The 18,563-nt window shown below is 43.6% G+C and overlaps 1 protein-coding gene across 1 annotated transcript in view; it reads left to right on the top strand.

The window, feature by feature from the left end:
- The window catches only part of LOC308674056 (ankyrin repeat and fibronectin type-III domain-containing protein 1-like), a gene marked incomplete at its 5' end in the record, with an annotated part of 278,899 nt that overhangs the window by 246,663 nt on the left and 13,673 nt on the right, over positions 1 to 18,563 (top strand). The window contains 8 exons of the mRNA XM_081338228.1: positions 3,667 to 3,861; positions 5,890 to 6,003; positions 7,111 to 7,208; positions 8,309 to 8,399; positions 10,591 to 10,698; positions 15,851 to 15,950; positions 17,560 to 17,692; positions 18,255 to 18,374. Of these exons, the coding sequence (XP_081194354.1) occupies positions 3,667 to 3,861; positions 5,890 to 6,003; positions 7,111 to 7,208; positions 8,309 to 8,399; positions 10,591 to 10,698; positions 15,851 to 15,950; positions 17,560 to 17,692; positions 18,255 to 18,374 (959 nt within the window). The remainder of the gene's footprint in view (positions 1 to 3,666; positions 3,862 to 5,889; positions 6,004 to 7,110; positions 7,209 to 8,308; positions 8,400 to 10,590; positions 10,699 to 15,850; positions 15,951 to 17,559; positions 17,693 to 18,254; positions 18,375 to 18,563) is intronic.

Genomic DNA, 18,563 nt, shown 5'->3' with positions numbered 1-18,563 from the left:
TCAGTGCTAGAAAGGAGGGGGTTTGCGGAGTAGAGGAGAAGAGGGAGGAGGAAGAAGAGGAGGAGACTGTGGGGTCCTTGGTGCTCTCTGAACTCGGTGGTTTTGTTGCAGACATTTCATTACCCAACTAGGTAACGTCACCCGGGTTAGAAGAAAGGGGGCTGCGGATGGAGGAGAACCGTGAGGTCCTTGGTGCTCTCTGAGCTTGGCTGTATTTATGCAGACATTTCACGACCCAACTAAATAACATCGTCAGTGCTAGAAGGGAGTTGGGTTTGCTCTCATTTTCTGTACTAGTGGCTTACAATGAGGAGGAATCGTTAATGAATTAATCAATGAGGAACTCCGAGAAGAGCAACAGATGATTGGGTGTATAGAGGTTTAAACCTACAACGAACGGTTGCAGGAACTGGATGGATCCACTCCAATGAAGAGAAGGACCAGGGGTGACAAGATAGCAGTCTTCCAATACTTGAGGGGCTGCCACGAAGAAGAGGGGCCACCCTATTCTCCAAAGCACCTGAAAGTAGTACAAGGACTAACAGATGGAAGCTTATCAAGCACAGAACCATGGAGACAGTGAGAACAATGAATCAGTGGAGTGGCTTGCCCCCCAAGAAGTTGGGGCTGCTCCAACGGTGGAGGTTTCTAAGAAGAGATTGGGGAGCCATTTGTCCAGAATGGTAACAGGTCTCCTGCTTGAGCAGAAAGTTGAGCAGAAAGCCTCCAGTGTCCCTTCCAACTCTTGTCACTCTGCCATTCTGCATTTTTGGCTTGCTGGTCTTCCTTTCAAGATTTCTGCCTAGGAGCAGGCAGGGGAAAAAAAAATTCAGCTTTAGTTATTTGTGAGTGAGGAAGCTAGTATGTTACAATGAGGGTCAGGAGCAGAATGCCCTTCCTTCAGTTAAAGCCTTCCTTTGAATGGGAACAGAAGGAGGCGCGACTTTGAATGAGCACTCTGTAGCCTTCCTCTCCTGCCAGTGTGACATTGTGCCTCAAGTTCTTGTACACACCCTGTAAAGAGGTTGCGCTGGACGCAACCCTTGACACGTCTTCTTGCTGGGTGGCCCACGGGAGAGAGAGAGCGTGGAGAGGCCTAGCTGTCAGCGTAGGTAATAATGGGACCTGTGAACTCTGAAAGAGGTGTGACTTTCTTTTTCTGTTCTGGCCTGTCAAGCAAAGGAAGAGATTCCATGGAATAAAACATCTGCCTTCTAAGCCTCAACGGGGGTCTTCTCCTCTTGTTCGTGAAGGTTGAGCAAGGGGCAGGTACCTCACACAGACTGCTTGCAAAGGCTTTAGTTTGTCGGCCATTTACAGTGGTGGGATTCAGCCGGTTGGCACGAGTTCGGCAGAACCGGTAGCTTAATTTTTTTTTTTGTTGCCCAGGTCCAGAATGGACTTCCGGAAGCGGCATCCACCAAGAGAACCGGTGGTTCACCTATTTGAATCCCACCACTGGCCATTTGGCACTTTTCCTCTCTGCAACTGCTCAAGAAAAAAAAAAAGGGCCATAAAACCCAGAGGTGCTTTTTCAGGAGGCCGCTAGACTTTCTCGTTTTCGTTTCTTTGAAGACGTTTCGCTTCTTCATCTTCATCTTTTGTGTGATGGGACATTTGTTCCTATCTGGATATGCTTCGCCCAAGGCCCAGTTGCTGGTTCTTCATACCGATAGTGGCAAATGTCAACACGTGGCTGCTTACTAAAGGCCCCGGTAGCTGGAGCAAGTTGCAGCGTGGACCTGCGTGCAGCTATAGAAAGGATATTTTTTTTTTGCATAATCAATTCTAGGAGTAGAACTGGAAGTGCGTGGGATGACATGCAAACAAAACACAAGACACACACACACACACACACACACACACACCCTCCGGGATATGTTAATGGTGTGGATTCATTGCCATAGTTTCACGCAAAGGCAAATGATGCTCATGCAGTTTTAAAAATATTAAAATTCAAAGCCCATTAGGCGTTTTGTTGTTATTGTGGTTTGGGAAGAGGAGCACAAAACCTTTCTTGTTGCTTAGTGCTAATTCTGCTAGGCAGGAAGGCCCATTTTTCAACGCTGTATTTCAGAGAAGGGAAGGGAAAGAGAAAATAGAATAAAATAAGTAGAATAGAGACTAGAATAAAAAAAATAGAAGACGATGGAATAGAAAACGGAACAGAATAGGGAACAGACTGTGAAAGAGAAGAGAAAAATAGAACAGAATGGAGAACAGAATAGAAAATAGAACAAAACGGAAAGGAGTGTCAGAGCTGCCGTATCTTCGAGTTGCAAGTTTTATTCTGCTCAATAAATAAATCAATCGCGGCAACTCTTTTCTGATCAGGAATCCCTTCTCCTTTCCTTCCTTCGCCTCCTCCACTACTACTTCTTGTCATCTAATATCACTTTACAATGCCTTGGTAAGGCCACACCTGGAATACTGCATCCAGTTTTGGTCACCACGATGTAAAAAAGATGTTGAGACTCTAGAAAGAGTGCAGAGAAGAGCAACAAAGATGATTGGGGGACTGGAGGCTAAAACATATAGGGAACGGTTGCTGGAATTGGGTATGTGTAGTTTAATGAAGAGAAGGGTGAGGGGTGACATGATAGCAGTGTTCCAATATCTCAGGGGCTGCCCCAAAGTAGAGGGAGTCAAGCTATTCTCCAAAGCGCCTGAAAGCAGGACAAGAAGCAACGGATGGAAACTAATCAAGGAGAGAAGCAACCTAGAACTAAGGAGATACTTCCTGACAATTAGAACAATTAACCAGTGGAACGACCTGCCTCCAGAAGTGGTGAATGCTCCAACACTGGAAATTTTTAAGAAGAGACTGGCCAGCCATTTGTCTGAAATTGTATAGGGTTTCCTGCCTGAGCAGGGGGTTGGACTAGATGACCTCCAAGGTCCCTTCCAACTTTTTCTTCTTCTTCTTCTTCTTCTTCTTCTTCTTCTTCTTCTTCTTCTTCTTCTTCTTCTTCTTCTTCTTCTTCTTCTTCTTCTTCTTCTTCTTCTTCTTTTTCTTCTTCTTCTTCTTCTTCTTCTTCTTCTTCTTCTTATTATTATTATTATTATTATTATTATTATTATTATCATCATCATCATCATCATCATCATCATCATCATCATCATCATCATCAATAGTAATAGGAGTGGCACGGCTTAGAGTACAACTTGTTATTCAAGAACTTGTTTTGAATTAGAAAGCAGATCTTGTGGTTTGGGCTCACCAGAGATGGACCATGGATTCTGCCCATAAACCTTGTTTCTAAATCTGAAAGAAAAAGGGACCAGAAGAAGTAGCTCTGCTTTTATTTAAAAATTTGAATCTCAGCTTATCTCCCTGATACTCCTTAAGAAATAAGGATTGAGAAGACTACCTAGATTTCTGGAATTGCTAGGCATGGGCCATTCGCTTGGTCTAAAACAGGGTTTCCCAACCTCGGCCACTTTAAGATCTGTGGACTTCAATTCTCAGAATTCAACACAGCTGGCTGGGGAATTCTGGGAGCTGAAGTCCACACATGTTAAAGGGGCCGAGGTTGGGGAAACCCCAGTCCAAAGCCATAGAGAATCTTTTTTCCGTTACGTAGAGGGGATTGTTCCTTGTTCCTCTACCTTTTTTCTCCTCCCCTCCCCTTTAATGTTTTCCTTACCTTACTTTTCTCTCCCAAGTTGTAAGCCTGGAGAGTCGGTCTTTGCATCTGGCAACCCTGGTTCGGGAAGCAGAACAACGGGTCAACGACCTCACCGCGCAGCTGGTGAACGAGGTGCCCGACGCGGAAAGCTCGGAAAAAGAGAAACAGCTGAAGGCCTGGGAATGGCGCTACCGGCTTTACAAGCGCATGAACGCTGGATTTGAGCATGCACGTGAGTCTCTGCGAAAACAAGGCCCTCTACACCACCGCTCAGAAAGAGCGGGAATGTTGATGCACTGGAATATTGGAAGAAACATGAAGTCCTTCCAAACTAGTCGTCAGAAAAGGGGAGCCAGGGCCATGCAAACCAGCACCCACAATCAGGTAGTCCTTGATTTACCGCCACAGCACTAACCAACATTGCCATCTCTAGTTGTTAAACGAGCTTTGCTCCATTTCATTACCTTTCTTGCCACCGTTGTTAAGGGAATCCCTGCAGTTGTTAAGTTAGTAACACAGTTGTCCACAGGGACCCCCGGCTTCCCCGTTGACTTTGCTCGTCCGAAGGTCACGAGAGTCCAGGGTCACTGCAACCATCATAAACAGGAGCCAGTTGCCAAGTGTCCTAATTTCGATCCCATGGCCAGGGGGATGCTGCAATGGTCATAAGTGTGGGAAAACGGTCATAACTCCCTTTTTTAGTGCCTTTGTAACTTCAGGCACTCCCTAAATGAATGGCTGCAAAGTCGAGGATTACCTGCATTGAATGAGAATCCATCCCGTTGACCATGTCTAAGACGGAGGTTGTCTGTTCTTCTTGTTGACACCAGCCCGTGGGAATGTAGTAAGGGAGTCAGAAGATTTACGTCTCCTGTTCTTGAAGCAAGTCGCTATATTTAGGAGGCAAGGTTGCCCAATGACAATAGATTTCGCAGTCCTGTTCCAAGAACCCTTTTGTTCTGGGCAGAAGTTTGAAACTACACATTTCTCCCAAGTGTGCTGCCTGAGCATGAAGGGAGATTAAGTTTCGTCATGGCAATCGGTGGCTTGTAACCAGCATGTCTTCTGGAAGACCCTGAGATGAGTCAAGTCAGCGAGCAGCAAGACTGGTTGCCAACTGAACCAAGCGCCACTGCCTGGCTCGTTTGAGTTTGAAAGGAAACTTAACTTCCATTCCTAGCTAATTAAGCTGTAATGGGTGGGATATGGCTTGTATCACCAACCAACTCCGTTGTAGATAGATAGATAGATAGATAGATAGATAGATAGATAGATAGATAGATAGATAGATAGATAGATAGATAGATAGATAGATGATAGATAGATAGATAGATAGATGATAGATATTTATTTTATTTATTTATTTTAATCCCATTTATATCCCGCCCTTCTCCAAAGACTCAGGGCGGCTTACAATTTAAGCACAAATCAATGATAGATAGAGATTAGATAGATAGATAGATAGATAGATAGATAGATAGATAGATAGATAGATAGATAGATATTAGATAGATAGATAGATAGATAGATAGATAGATAGATAGATAGATAGATAGATAGATGATAGACGGATGAATGGATGGATGATGGATAGATAAGATGGATGGATGGATGGATGGATGGATAAGATAGATAGATACATACATAGATATAGATAGATGATAGACAGACGGACAGATGGACGGACAGATGGATTAGATAGATAGATAGATAGATAGATAGATAGATAGATAGATAGATAGATAGATAGATAGATAGATAGATAGATAGATAGAGATTAGATAGATAGATAGATAGATAGATATAGATTAGATAGATAGATAGATAGATAGATAGATAGATAGATAGATAGATAGATAGATAGATAGATAGATAGATAGATTTGTATTGAACAAGAGTTCAATATAAAGAGTGGCTTTGCAGCAAGATGGAAGACAAACAAATTTACTAGATAAATAAAGCCAGCCATCAACAGACCAATCAGCCAATAGGAAGGCAGCAGATAAGCACGACTCACAGAACAGCCCAAAGCACGTGTTCCAGGAGAGAGAAATTCCATAAAGATGGGCTTCAGCATGAGTCCAAAAGACTCCTCTCTATCTCTGTATCTCCGTCAAGGTTTCCTTTCCTTTCCAACATTTTTCTTTCGTTTTCTCTGCGAGTAACAATTAGACTCTTAGTTTGCCTTGGATGAAAGAAATATTCCTTCCGAACATCGGGCTCACTTTTCCTGATATCTGTGCTGTATTCCTCCCCCCAGGAGTTCCAGATCCACCTACAAATGTCCACCTTTCAGTGGCCAGCAGCACCTCTGTCGAAGTGTCATTTCAGGAGCCTCTCAGTGTCAATTCAGCGATTGTCACCAAATACAAAGGTAAGCCTTTGGGTATTTCGCCAGGAGTAGCGATCGAAGTGTTCCAAGCGTGAAAGTTGAAATCTCCTGGTGATTGGCCCAAAGTCACCCAACTGGCTTTCATGTTAAAGGTGGGTCTAGAACTCCCTGTCTCCTGGTGATTCACCCAAAGTCACCCAACTGGCTTTCAGGCCTAAGGCAGGACTAGAACTCCCAGTCTCCTGGTGATTGGCCCAAAGTCACCCATCTGGCTTTCATGTCTAAGGCAGGACTAGAACTCCCAGTCTCCTGGTGATTGGCCCAAAGTCACCCAGCCAGCTTTTATGCCTAGAACTCACCGTCTCCTGGTGATTGGCCCAATGTCACTGAACTGGCTTTCATGTTAAAGGTGGGTCTAGAACTCACTGTCTCCTGGTGATTCACCCAAAGTCAGCCAACTGGCTTTCATGCCTAGAACTCACCGTCGCCTGGTAATTGGCCCAAAGTCACCTGGCTGGCTTTCATATCTAAGATGGCTGTAGAATTCACCATCTCCTGGTGATTCACCCAAAGTCAGCCAACTGGCTTTCATGCCTAGAACTCACCGTCTCCTGGTGATTGGCCCAAAGTCACCAAACTGGCTTTCATGCTTAAGGTGGCTCTAGAACTCACTGTCTCCTGGTGATTCACCCAAAGTCAGCCAACTGGCTTTCATGCCTAGAACTCACCGTCTCCTGGTGATTGGCCCAAAGTCACTGAACTGGATTTCATGCTTAAGGTGGGTCTAGAACTCACTGTCTCCTGGTGATTCACCCAAGGTCAGCCAACTGGCTTTCATGCCTAGAACTCACCGTCTCCTGGTGATTGGCCCAAAGTCACCAAACTGGATTTCATGCTTAAGGTGGGTCTAGAACTCACTGTCTCCTGGTGATTCAACCAGAGTCACCCAACCGGTTTTCATGCCTAAGGTGGGACTTGAACTCACCGTCTCCTGGTGATTAGCCCAAGGTCACCTAGCCAGCTTTCATGTCTAAGATAGGACTAGAACTCCCCATCTCCCGGTATTTAGCTGGTGCCTTAACCACTAGACCAAACTGTCTCTCTAATTACTGACCGGGGATGGGTGGGTGTCTTTTCTTGTCATTGCAGTTGAGTGGAGCTGCTCTCCTTCCTTTTCCCCACCGCTGGGCGAAATGGTGATTGACAAGCTGAAAAAACTCCAGATCACCATCCATGGCCTTGTCTCGGTGAGTGCGCGTCCCTTGCAAGTGTGTGTGTGTGTGTGTGTGTGTGTGTGTGTGTGTGTGTGTGCAACCTGGAGGCTATTTCAGGGCTTGACCTCAACTGACCCCAATCTTTTCTCACCCCAAAGCCTTTCCACTGTGACCTCCTGCCCAACCCGTAGCAGGCAGGCAGGCAAAGATTCCCCAAATGCCTTCAGTCTCCTTTGGGTAACAACAAAGGCGCCCATTTGAACGGTGGGTATATTTTCAGCCCCTGCGACAGAGGCTGCAGTTAACTGGCACCGAAGGGTGCCCATTTTAAGATCCGTGACAAAATTGTGGTGGCTTCAGGACCTCATGTATGTAATTTGCAAAGCTGCAAGGGGAAGACTCATCCTCTTTGTTAAATTCTATATTTGGTTTGAGACTTTAAATAACAGGTTGGGTTACCTTGCCATGTCAGGTAAGTGCGTTGGGTTTACGGCTTATTACAGAGGTGTAAATTATTTTCCTCACTGCAGCAAAGCTGCAGTTTCTTCTGCATTCAGGTCGTCCTCAACTTAACAACGGTTTATTACTTACAACACCACTGGAAAAAGTTACTTATGACCGTTTTTCACACTTGCAGCATCCCCGTGGCCACAGATGCTGAGCAACTGACTCACCTTGATGATGGTCGCAGTGTCCCAGGATCCACTTTTGCGACCTTCTGACAAGCAGAGTCAATGGGGAAGCCAGTTTCCTTTAACAAACGGTGTGACTTAACAACTGCCGCACCATAAATAGTCCTACCTTTGAATTTGCAAAGAAGAGCAAATGCTTTCCCATTTGCTCATTGGGAATGCAATGGTGACGTGTTTTTAAACGTTTTTTGCCCTATGCTAAATAAATAAAAGTACCGTAAATAGAATATTTATTCTTTGCCCCTTCTGGGCACACTTGCTACCATCCAGCCTTGTCCACCAGTTCCGTTGAAAAGGAGAATCGCTGACTCCACTCTTGTCTTTGGGGCGATGAAATTCTCTCCCCCCACCCAGTTTTTATCTCTCTGGAAACCGTGGGACCGGTACAGTTGTCACCTCTCGTTGTGTAGTGGATCTTTATTCTTTGCTGTTTCTTCACAGGGCACAGCTTATTATGTCCAGGTGTCTGCCTACAACATGAAGGGCTGGGGAGTCCCCCAAACATCCGTACCAGCCTATGCCATCCCTTCAAGTAAGTAGGAAGAACCGAAGCATCGCACGCCTTAATAGTCCTCCACTTTCAACCGTCAGTTTAGCCACCGCTCGTAGTTCCAGCGGCACTGAAAAAATGTAGCTTATACAGCGGCTTACTCGCTCACAACCTTTGCGACGTCCCCGTGGTCACGGGATCAAAATTCAGAGACCGGGTCACGTGATCGGCATTTCTCAGCCGGCTTCTGACAAGCCAAATTAACTGGGGGGGGGAGAAGGGAGAGGGGGGAATCAGATTTGCTTAACAGCCATATGATTCACTTAAAAACTGCAGCCAAAAAGGTCGTAACGTGAGGCACAAGTGCTCGCTTGGTTGCGGACCAAGGGTTACTCGTGTTCTTTTCATGGAGGTTACACCGAATGGCATTTCACCTAGAGATGAATAGAAAGTCCTTCAGATGTTCAACTTATGTCAGGGCTCCTCAAACTTGTCCACTTTAAGACTTGTGGACTTCAACTCCCAGAATTCCCCAGCCAGACTGGCTGGGGAATTCTGGGAGTTGAAGTCCACAAGTCTTAAAGTGGACAAGTTTGAGGAGCCCTGGCTTATGTCACCAAAGCTGTTTCCAAAAATTTAGGTTGCTAAGCGAAACATTTGCTAAGCGAATTTGCCCCGTTTTATGACTTTTCTTGCCACAGTTGTTAAGTGAATCGCTGCATTTGTTAAGTTAGTAACACGGTCGTTAAGTGAATCAGGATTTCCCCGTTGATTTTGCTTGTCAAAAGGTCGCAAAAGGGGATCATGTGACCTTAGGCTTAGGACACTGCAACCGGCATAAGTACGAGTCAGTTGCCAAGCGTCTGAATTTTGATCATGTAACCCCGGGGAGGCTGCACCGGTTGTAAGGGAGACAAATGGTCCTAAGTCACTTTTTTTTCAGTGCTGTTGTAACTTTGAGTGGTCACTAAACGATCTGTTGTAAGTCAAGGACGACCTGGATTCAAGAGCTGCTCATCATGTTTTGAGCTTCAAGCCATTTTCCCATGCGTGTTCTTCAAATCTGGGGCCTGCTACCTATCTCGACTGCTTCCGGGGTCAAAAGGTAATGGTGTTAAGTAAACTCCGCCAAAATCCCATTTTGAATTTGCAAGAAATGCGTCCGATGGATTGGGCCCTCCAGATTCGGCTCCCTGATTGTTGCAGGCAACTGTTGAACACGGCCAAGATTAGCAAGTGAATTATTGTTGGCTTTCCCCGGTTTTTTTTTAAACTCCTCTAAATTAAAAAAAAGAAAAAAGAAAACAACCAGGAGAATTCAACCTCTGCCTCATAAAAACTCAAGGCTCTTCCTTGGGTGTTTTTAAAATACCTAAAAATAGCACTCGGCTTCAGCCAAGCTTAATGGAGCTGAACTTTTTTCGTGGAAAACTTTGGCACGGGGGAGCGTGTGAGCCAAGTAATGTAAAGCTAACGTAACCCAGGCATTTGCCCATGCTGTTCAGTCGCTGGGCCAACTCCTCAATAAGGAGCACAAGGTGAATTTTACCTTTCTTAGCTGGTCTGGGGAACCTTCGGTCCAGTGAAGGACGGCAGACAGAATGAGCTCGAAAAACAGTGAAACAAACGGCAAAGGAGATGACCTCGTTTGTTACTGTGATCTGTCATCTCGTGATGGTGGCATCATCCTCGCAGATAATTCCCCTCAGTGGTGTTACTACTGTTGAGTTATTGTGTCTGTATTGCCCACGTTTGTATTTATTTTATTTTATTTATTTTAATTCCATTTATATCCCGCCCTTCTCCGAAGACTCAGGGCAGCATACAAGCTTAGCAGTAGCAGTAGCCTTCATTCTATGTATATGCCTGCTTATTAGGGCTTTATCTATGAACCGGAGTGAAGCCCGCTACCAGTAAAGGAGAATATTCATAGCTCAGGGTTGGGCTATGTGGACTTAGTGCTACCTGAGCTTGGTGGTTTTCTTGCAGATGTTTCATGACCCAACATCATCAGTGTTAGAAGATTGCCTGGTTTGCAGAGTGGAGGAAGGAGAAGAGGAGGAGGAGGAGGAGGAGGAGGAGGACTGTGGTGTCCTTGGTGCTCTCTGAGCTTGGTGGTTTTCTTGAAGACATTTCATTGCCCAACTAGGCAACACCATCAGTGCAAGCAACGTCTGCTTCCACTGATGAGGTACTCTTGTCACTAACCTAATTCACTCTGTGCCCACTCCAGACTGGAGAGAATACGATGGGAGGGCTCCGCGACAGAGAGGACAGGCCGAAGCTCTGGACCACCTCTTCAACCAGGTGAAGATGGTGCACCAACACTGTGTGTGTCACGGTGAGTCGTATCGCGTGTCTAAAGACAGTCTGAGGATCTGGCGGGGAAAAGCATTTCAAGCATTCTGAATGGAGGCCAGTATTGGATGTTGCAACAAGCTTTGGTATGTGGATGCTGAACATGGCAGGTCGAGGCCAATCCAAACAAATAACCTTTAATGTAATTGAATTCAGCTCCCAAGGGTTCTACTATTATTCTCCCTGGGCTGCTTGTAAGCATCAGGAGTATCCAGGGAGAACCGTGCAAGAGATAGCAGAGGGAAGACAAAGGTGGGAAACGAAATGAGTTGATAGACAGAGAACGAAAACAACTATCAAATCCGTTGGGGCCAAAATTCAGTTGAGTTTAGAAACTGTTTGAGATGCTCTGGTTCCTTGTGCACAGAAGCCTTTATTCTTTCCCCAGTCTATACCTGAGCTGGCAATAAATATATTCTGTTCAGAGCCAAAATGTTAAAGGGGCAAAAACAATAATTCAGTTTAAGGAAAAATGGGGTCTTTGGTGTTCTCTGAGCTTGGCTGTTTTCTTGCAGATGCTTCATGACCCAACTAGGGAACATCATCAGTGCTAGAAAGCAATGGGGTTTTCAGGAGAGAGGAGGAGGAGGAGGAGGAGGAGGAGGAGAGTGGAATCCTTGGTGCTCTCTGAGCTTGGCTGTTTTCTTGCAGATGTTTCATGACCCAACTAGGGTACATCATCAGTGCTAGAAGGGAATGAGGTTTGCGGGAGGAGGGAGGGAGGAGGAGGACTGTGGGATCGTTGGTGGTCTCTGAATTTGGTTGTGTTTTTTTGCAGACATTTCATTACCCAGCTTTGTAACATCTTCAGTTCTAGAAGGGAGTGGGATTTGCTCTCTGTTTATATACAAGTGGTTTGCCCTGTCAGTCTTGGTGTGTTGTATAGTCTGATTTGGTAGTTGTTCGACTGGGGCCTTTTTTATTGCTTGACTGTTGATCTGATATTAATTTTGGTGTTAACCTCTGCCAATCTGGGTGCTGATTGCTGATGAGGAGGTGTTTTGGTCTTTCGTTTCCTTTTCAACTTTAGTTATCTCATTTGAATGGTATGTAGATGTCATTTATCTCTGTGTGCTTGTTGATGGCTGATCTGTCTGAGAGCCAGGCTTCCAGGAATTCTCCAGCATTTACTAGATGGTACTAACACTAAACAACAGCCTAATCAACACTCCCACCCAAACTAACTAGGACAACCCACTAATATATAAACAGAGAACAAACCCCACTCTCTTCTAGCACTGATGATGTCACTTAGTTGGGTAATGAAATGTCTGCAAGAAAACAGCCACGCTCAGACTGCACCACAGTTCAATCCTGAACTACATATATTCTCCTCTATTGCTACAGAGAAACAAGCCTTCCTGACATGCCAAAAATGCACATGTGTGACTGAGATAAGCTATAAACATTGTTTCTCATTGAACATACCAGTATTTGCTCACGCCACTGTTTCCAGGTGTTTGCCCTCGTTGGTCATGTCCAGATCCGTGGCCTTCTGCTCCCCAAATTCCCCAGCCATTGTGGCCATTGCTGAGAATTCTGGGAGTTGAAGTTGACAAGGTTGAGAAACACCATGTTAAATTTAATATATCACCTGCTGGGGAGAATAATAGAGGTGGCCTTGATGGAAATACGCAGGAGCTGTTACCTTGGCCAAGTTGGTTGAAACGGTCTTTAAGCCCTGCAAAACACGATAGTATTTGGAAGCTGCTCAAGTAAGCCCCTCTCTTGGTTGTCTGGCGGTAAAGCACAATCAAGGCTTACAAGTTTCTGTTACTATAGCCATCTCAATAAAAGTAGTTGTAGTGTTCCTGCAGAGTTGACTGCTCTGTCTGGTCTGCCCACTGGAGCTGACCAACTACTTCCAAATACATCCAGCCGGAGAGCACTTCCGTGGTTTATTCCAAGTTTGTTAATGGGTTGCTTTCTAGTTAATCCTGCCCAGACTGTTTAGATGACAAAAGTACATTTAAATCTACTGTAGGCCATTGTTTTCAAAGTGTTCGGGTAGCAAAGCAGCGGGCATGAAAACATCTTTTTGGGATGAGCCATCCTGAGAGCTTGCCCCGTTTTATGACTTTTCTTGCCACAGTTGTTAAGTGAATCGCTGCATTTGTTAAGTTAGTAACACGGTCGTTAAGTGAATCGGGATTTCCCCGTTGATTTTGCTTGTCAGAAGGTCACAAAAGGGGATCATGTGACCTTAGGACACTGCAACCGGCATAAGTACGAGTCAGTTGCCAAGCGTCTGAATTTTGATCATGTAACCCGGGGAGGCTGCACCGGTTGTAAGGGAGAAAAATGGTCCTAAGTCACTTTTTTTTCAGTGCTGTTGTAACTTTGAGTGGTCACTAAATGATCTGTTGTAAGTCAAGGACGACCTGGATTCAAGAGCTGCTCCGCATGTTTTGAGCTTCAAGCCATTTTCCCATGCGTGTTCTTCAAATCTGGGGCCTGCTACCGATGAGCCATCCTGAGAGCTTGTGGCCTTTTCCAGATGTTTAACCTCGCACCCAGTCCCAGCTCTGACAGAGCTAAAGGACCCCTTGCAAGAGGAGAAGACTAAAAGGGCGGTATAGAAATATTATTAAATTAAATTAAAATTAAATTAAATTAAAATACAAGAATAGTGGAAGTCTCATTGCCACAGCCAACAAGGTGACTTCTTGAGAAATGTGGGATCAAATCTTAACGACTTACAACACCCAGAACAGCTTGACCAGATAGAATAGATTAGATCTTAAAAAAAGGCAGATCCAGTTGCTGTTTTGCTCTTTTCCCTGAATTTCATTTGGAACAAGTGGGACCAGGTTTCCTTATCTTTTAATTTTTCTGCCGCTTTAAATTAGAATAATTATGACATCCCTCACAGGGTTATTATGATGAACGCAATCAGCAATGTAGTGTACAATTAAAGTAATATGGTAATAAAGTCATTTTAAGTTGTTCTTCACCCTTCTTATCTTACAGCCGCATGTCATGCGCTAAAAACTGGCTGTCACTTGCCTGCTAGCACGCAAAGGTTTGAAGAGCAAAAATTACCTGTAGAAATAATGTTAGAAACATAGAAAGAAATCCATAAATAGCAAAGAGGGGCAAAAAAAAAAATTAAGCTGAAAAGCAACACGGCTGCCGCAGAAGTGATGCATGGAAAAAAAAAACAGATTTTTTGAAGAGCTGAAAAGGAAAGTAATAAAAAAGAAAGGTTAAAGTGAAAAGATACCGAGAGATCAGTGGTAGCGAACCTATGACATACATGTTAAAGATGGCACACCATAATGTTTTGGGTGGCACGCTGGTGTTCACCAACAGCCGACAACACCTCTTGAAAGCATGCCCTATCGTCGTGTGATTTTTGGAGACCACACGAGAATAAGATATTTTTTTATTTTTTTATTTTAATTCCATTTATATCCCGCCCTTCTCCGAAGACTCAGGGCGGCTTACAAACTTAGCAGTAGCCTTCATTCTATGTATATGCCTGCTTATTAGGGCTTTCACACACACCCCAAGCGGCATTATTACAAAGTCAGCTTAATTGCCCCCAACAATCTGGGTCCTCATTTTACCTACCTCGGAAGGATGGAAGGCTGAGTCAACCTTGAGCCTGGTGGGATGCGAACCTGCACTAATTGCAGGCAGCAATTAGATATGTTCTCATTCAGCCTCTGGGCCCTTCAAAAATGAGTTCGTTTTACTCCTATTTCATTTTTGTAATTAGCTGGCATTTCTTTATATAAATTTATATAATGCATAGCACCACACTTAGAGCCTTGGTGGAGCAGTGGGCTAACGCCTCCTTAAGTAACACCAGCTGCCTGCAGTTAGTGCAGGTTCGAGTCCCACCAGGCTCAAGGTTGACTCAGCCTTCCATCCTTCCGAGGTAGGTAAAATGAGGACCCAGATTGTTGGGGGCAATTAAGCTGACTTTGTAATAATGCCGCTTGGGGGGGGGAAAGCCCTAATAAGCAGGCATATACATAGAATGAAGGCTATTGCTAAGCACATTGGTTTGTGCTTAAATTGTAAGCCGCCCTGAGTCTTTGGAGAAGGGCGGGATATAAATGGGATTAAAATAAAAATAAAAAAAATAAAAAATAAATAAAAAAAATATGGAAAACTGATGGCAGAAAAAACCCTTGCCCTTTGAGGTTTTATTTTTTATTATTATTATTTTAATTTAACTTTTTAAAAATTTTGTCAGATGATGGGCATGTGTTTATCCCGAGCATGTTTAAACTCAGTTACTGGCAATTGAGCCACTGTCTTCTCTGGAAGTTGTTTCCAAGCTTCCACCGCTCTTTCTGTGAGGTAATACTTTCTAAAATTACTTTTGAACTTCTCTCCTGTTAGCTTGAACAATACCCAGGAGATTTTTAAAGATTTTAAAGATTTTAAGGACTTCCTCTGCGTAACAACGGCAGCTACTGACTGGATCTCCAAACTCGACATTAAACTCTGAAATGTTATTTCTGTTTTCCTCTTAGGTTTTATAATTGCTTCTTTTTTTAAAAAAAAATGTTTTAATTGTTCTAACTTGTAAATATGAAGTGCTTTTAATTCTGTGTGTGACCAGCCATACGCTAAATAAATAAAGCTTGAACCTATATGCATTCTTGATTTTTGCTTAGTAAGAAAAGCACTGCCTTCTAGAACCTCATGCACACCCTTAATATATTTAAAAGTTTCAATCATGTCACCGTTTTTCCTTCTGTCCTTCCCGGCTGTACATATTCAGTTCCTCCAATCTCTCTTGATTCGTTTTATTTCTCAGACCTGGCACACAAGATAGGGCTGTATTCCCCCCCCCCTCAAATAAATGAATATGTGAAGAACTGTCCCACTTGTGTTCGAAGGGTTAGGGCTGCCATGCCAACAGAATCGACTTAGGCATTTTCCGAATTTTTGACACGTCGAGCCCCCAAAGTTTTGCCATCACTGCGCTAAAAGATCTTGGTTGGGATCACTGAGATATGTCTTCTGCGTCTTAACACTGATTCGGTTTAAATCTCTCCAGGTTCCTTCATGCACCTTTAATGTAGCCAGAATTAAGGAGGAAAGGGGAAGAAAGAAAAAAAAAACAGCAATAGAATTTGGATATGTAACCATTTCTACGTGTTCTCCTTGATTTCCAGAACCCTGTAAGAATCAACCCCAGAGCAGAAAACATTCCGTCTCCAAAAGTCTCAAATATCTCTTTCATCCTGGTAGCAAATTTTTAAAAACCCTGAAAAGGTAAGAAGATTTACTGGGAGGGAAAGGTGTTCTCCAGAATGTAAGATTTTGTATCTGCTCCTGTGGCTGTTGAACTTTCTATTTGAGTCCTTGAATGTAAATTTAAATAGGCCACCGAGGATTGTGTTACTGTTACTAGTGGGAAAACAAGATATAAATGAAGCAAAAAAAAAAAAAGGAATTGATTGTAAATTTGATTAAGGCAGCTAGATGAGCGATGGCTAAATCTTGGAGACGGAATTGGGTCATTCAAAGACATGAGTGGTATGATGAAATATTGAACAGGGCAATAAATGATAAATTAACGACAGAAATTAAACTTAAAAAAGGGATGATTAAAGTAAATAACTATAATGAAATATGGGAGGATATTATAAAAACAGTGCCGGGGGAAGGCAAAGAGAATAAACTTTACTCAGGAATATATGCTGTTTTGGAATGGGGTAAGGGCACAATTGAAATATTTTGCATATTGTTAGTTGTTATAGGAGAAGAAATATAGGTAATAAAAATGGTCTCCAGCGGGGTGGGTGCACTGTAATATTTGTATTTTTATACTGGTTTTTTATTTAGATTTATTGTGTTTGTATTATTTGTATTTGAATAAAATTATTATTATTATTATTATTATTATTATTATTATTATTATTATTATTATTATTATTATTATTATTATTATTATTATTATTATTATTATTATTATTATTAATTTAAAAAGACTAATATTTCCCAGACATGCAAGGACGAAGGGGAAACGTTGGGAGAAGGTCTCTCTCCGTCATCATCATAATAATAATGAAGTTGGAAGGGACCTTGGAGGTCATCTAGTCCAACCCCCTGCTGAGGCAGGAAACCCTATACCATCATCCATGGTGAGAGAATCCTTCACAAGTATATTCTCTCTTCCGGAAGGATGCTTTGATTCCCACAACAGAGGAAGGGTTGGCAAAGTTGATGGAGTTAGCAGAGTTGGCTAAATTGACTGCTTTGATTAAAGAAAAGAATAGTTTTGTTTCTGCCTGGAAACTGCTTCTGGACTTTGCGCTTGAGGTGGGGGGGAAATGAAACTTTGGTTTTGGGTTTTGCTGATGAGATAGGTTTGCCATCGTAGAAATGGGTAGTGTATATTACTATGTAAAAGTAAGGGGAAAAAATGAGGTTGTATATTATTACCTTATTCCACTGATCTAAAAAGAGTTTGACGTCGGTGAAGACGTTTTGCTTCTCGTCCAAGAGGCTTCTTCAGTTCTGACTGAATGGTGGAGGATGGAAGGATTTCTGTTCCTTGCAGTCATCTGCTTGCTAGCCCTCTTTGCCAGAGAGGAATATAAATCTTTCCTGCCAGGAATTTAAATCCTTCCATTCTCCACCAAGCCGTCAGAGCTGAAGAAGCTTCTTGGATGAAGGAATGAAGGCCTTCAAGGAAAAATCAAGAACGTCCAGTTGCCTCCTGAAGAAAAAAAAGCCCCTTTGGGCCAACCATGACCTGGACGATGGAGAATCTCCATAGACATTTTCACTTTTTACCCTATGCTAATTATTTTCTTTCTCTTGGCATTTCTACACATTGTATTTTGATAAACGAACAACCTATTTCCTCACTTCCCAGGGGTCTCTATCTCGCCTCCATTTTCTACAAGGATGACAATATTCTGGTGACCCCCGAAGACCAGATCCCGGTGGTGGAGATTGATGACACCTATTCCTGCTTGCTTATGCAGGACTTCCTCTGGTTCACTAAGGTGAGCCCCTTTTTAAAAAAATTAACGGTTTTAGCAGGTGTGCCGCGATCGGTAAGCCCTTTGCAGCACAGCTTCCCAGGGGGAAGACACTGTGTTCAGACCTATCTGCCTTTGGAACCAGATTTTCCTGCTTCAATTAACATCTGGAGACGTGAAGTATCGCCCCCACTCACCCTGGCTTTAGGCGTTCTGCACCTAAAGTGGCTCCATATGTTAATTAAGGCTGTTGACTTGATATAATGGCCTGCTTGATGCATAATGACTGTTTTTAGCCGGTTTTAATTTGCTGTTTTTTAGGAGGTTTTAATTTGCTGTTATTGAAGAGTTTAGCGGCAGTGTTTCTTTCCCTTCATCCCATGAGGCCCGGTGAAGTGTCACCTGCCGAAATAGCCTCTTTTGAATCTTCCTATCAGTATGGCTTATATATATATATATAGCATCTTCTTGGCAGAAAAAGGGGACAGGAGATGTTTGACAGAGTTGATCCCAGTTTGGGGGGTAGGTGTCAAACTTAAGAACCTTTGCCTGATTTGTGCACACCCTTCTGTTGCGTTTGCCGCAGGTGTCGTGCATGTGGGATGAAATCATGTGGCTGCGACAGTGCGTTGCCGTCTCCCAGTCTTCCTGTTCATGCGTTCTCCAAACACGCTTCAAGATGCTGCTGGCCATCTCACAGATGCAGGTAAACACCGGCGTCTTTCAGACACAACAGATCCAAAGATTTTAGGACGCACCTGTCCAGCGCACACAGGTTGTCCTTGACCAACGGCCATCGTTGGGAACAGAATTTCCATCGCTAAGCAAGGCGACGGTTAAGTAAGTCACGCCTGATTTGATGACCTTTTTTTTTTTTGCTGTGGCCGTTCAGCGA

This window comes from Vipera berus, assembly GCF_964194415.1.
Source record: "Vipera berus genome assembly, chromosome: 13".
Classification (NCBI taxonomy): Eukaryota; Metazoa; Chordata; class Lepidosauria; order Squamata; family Viperidae; genus Vipera; species Vipera berus.
This window is presented reverse-complemented; position numbering and strand designations above follow the sequence as displayed.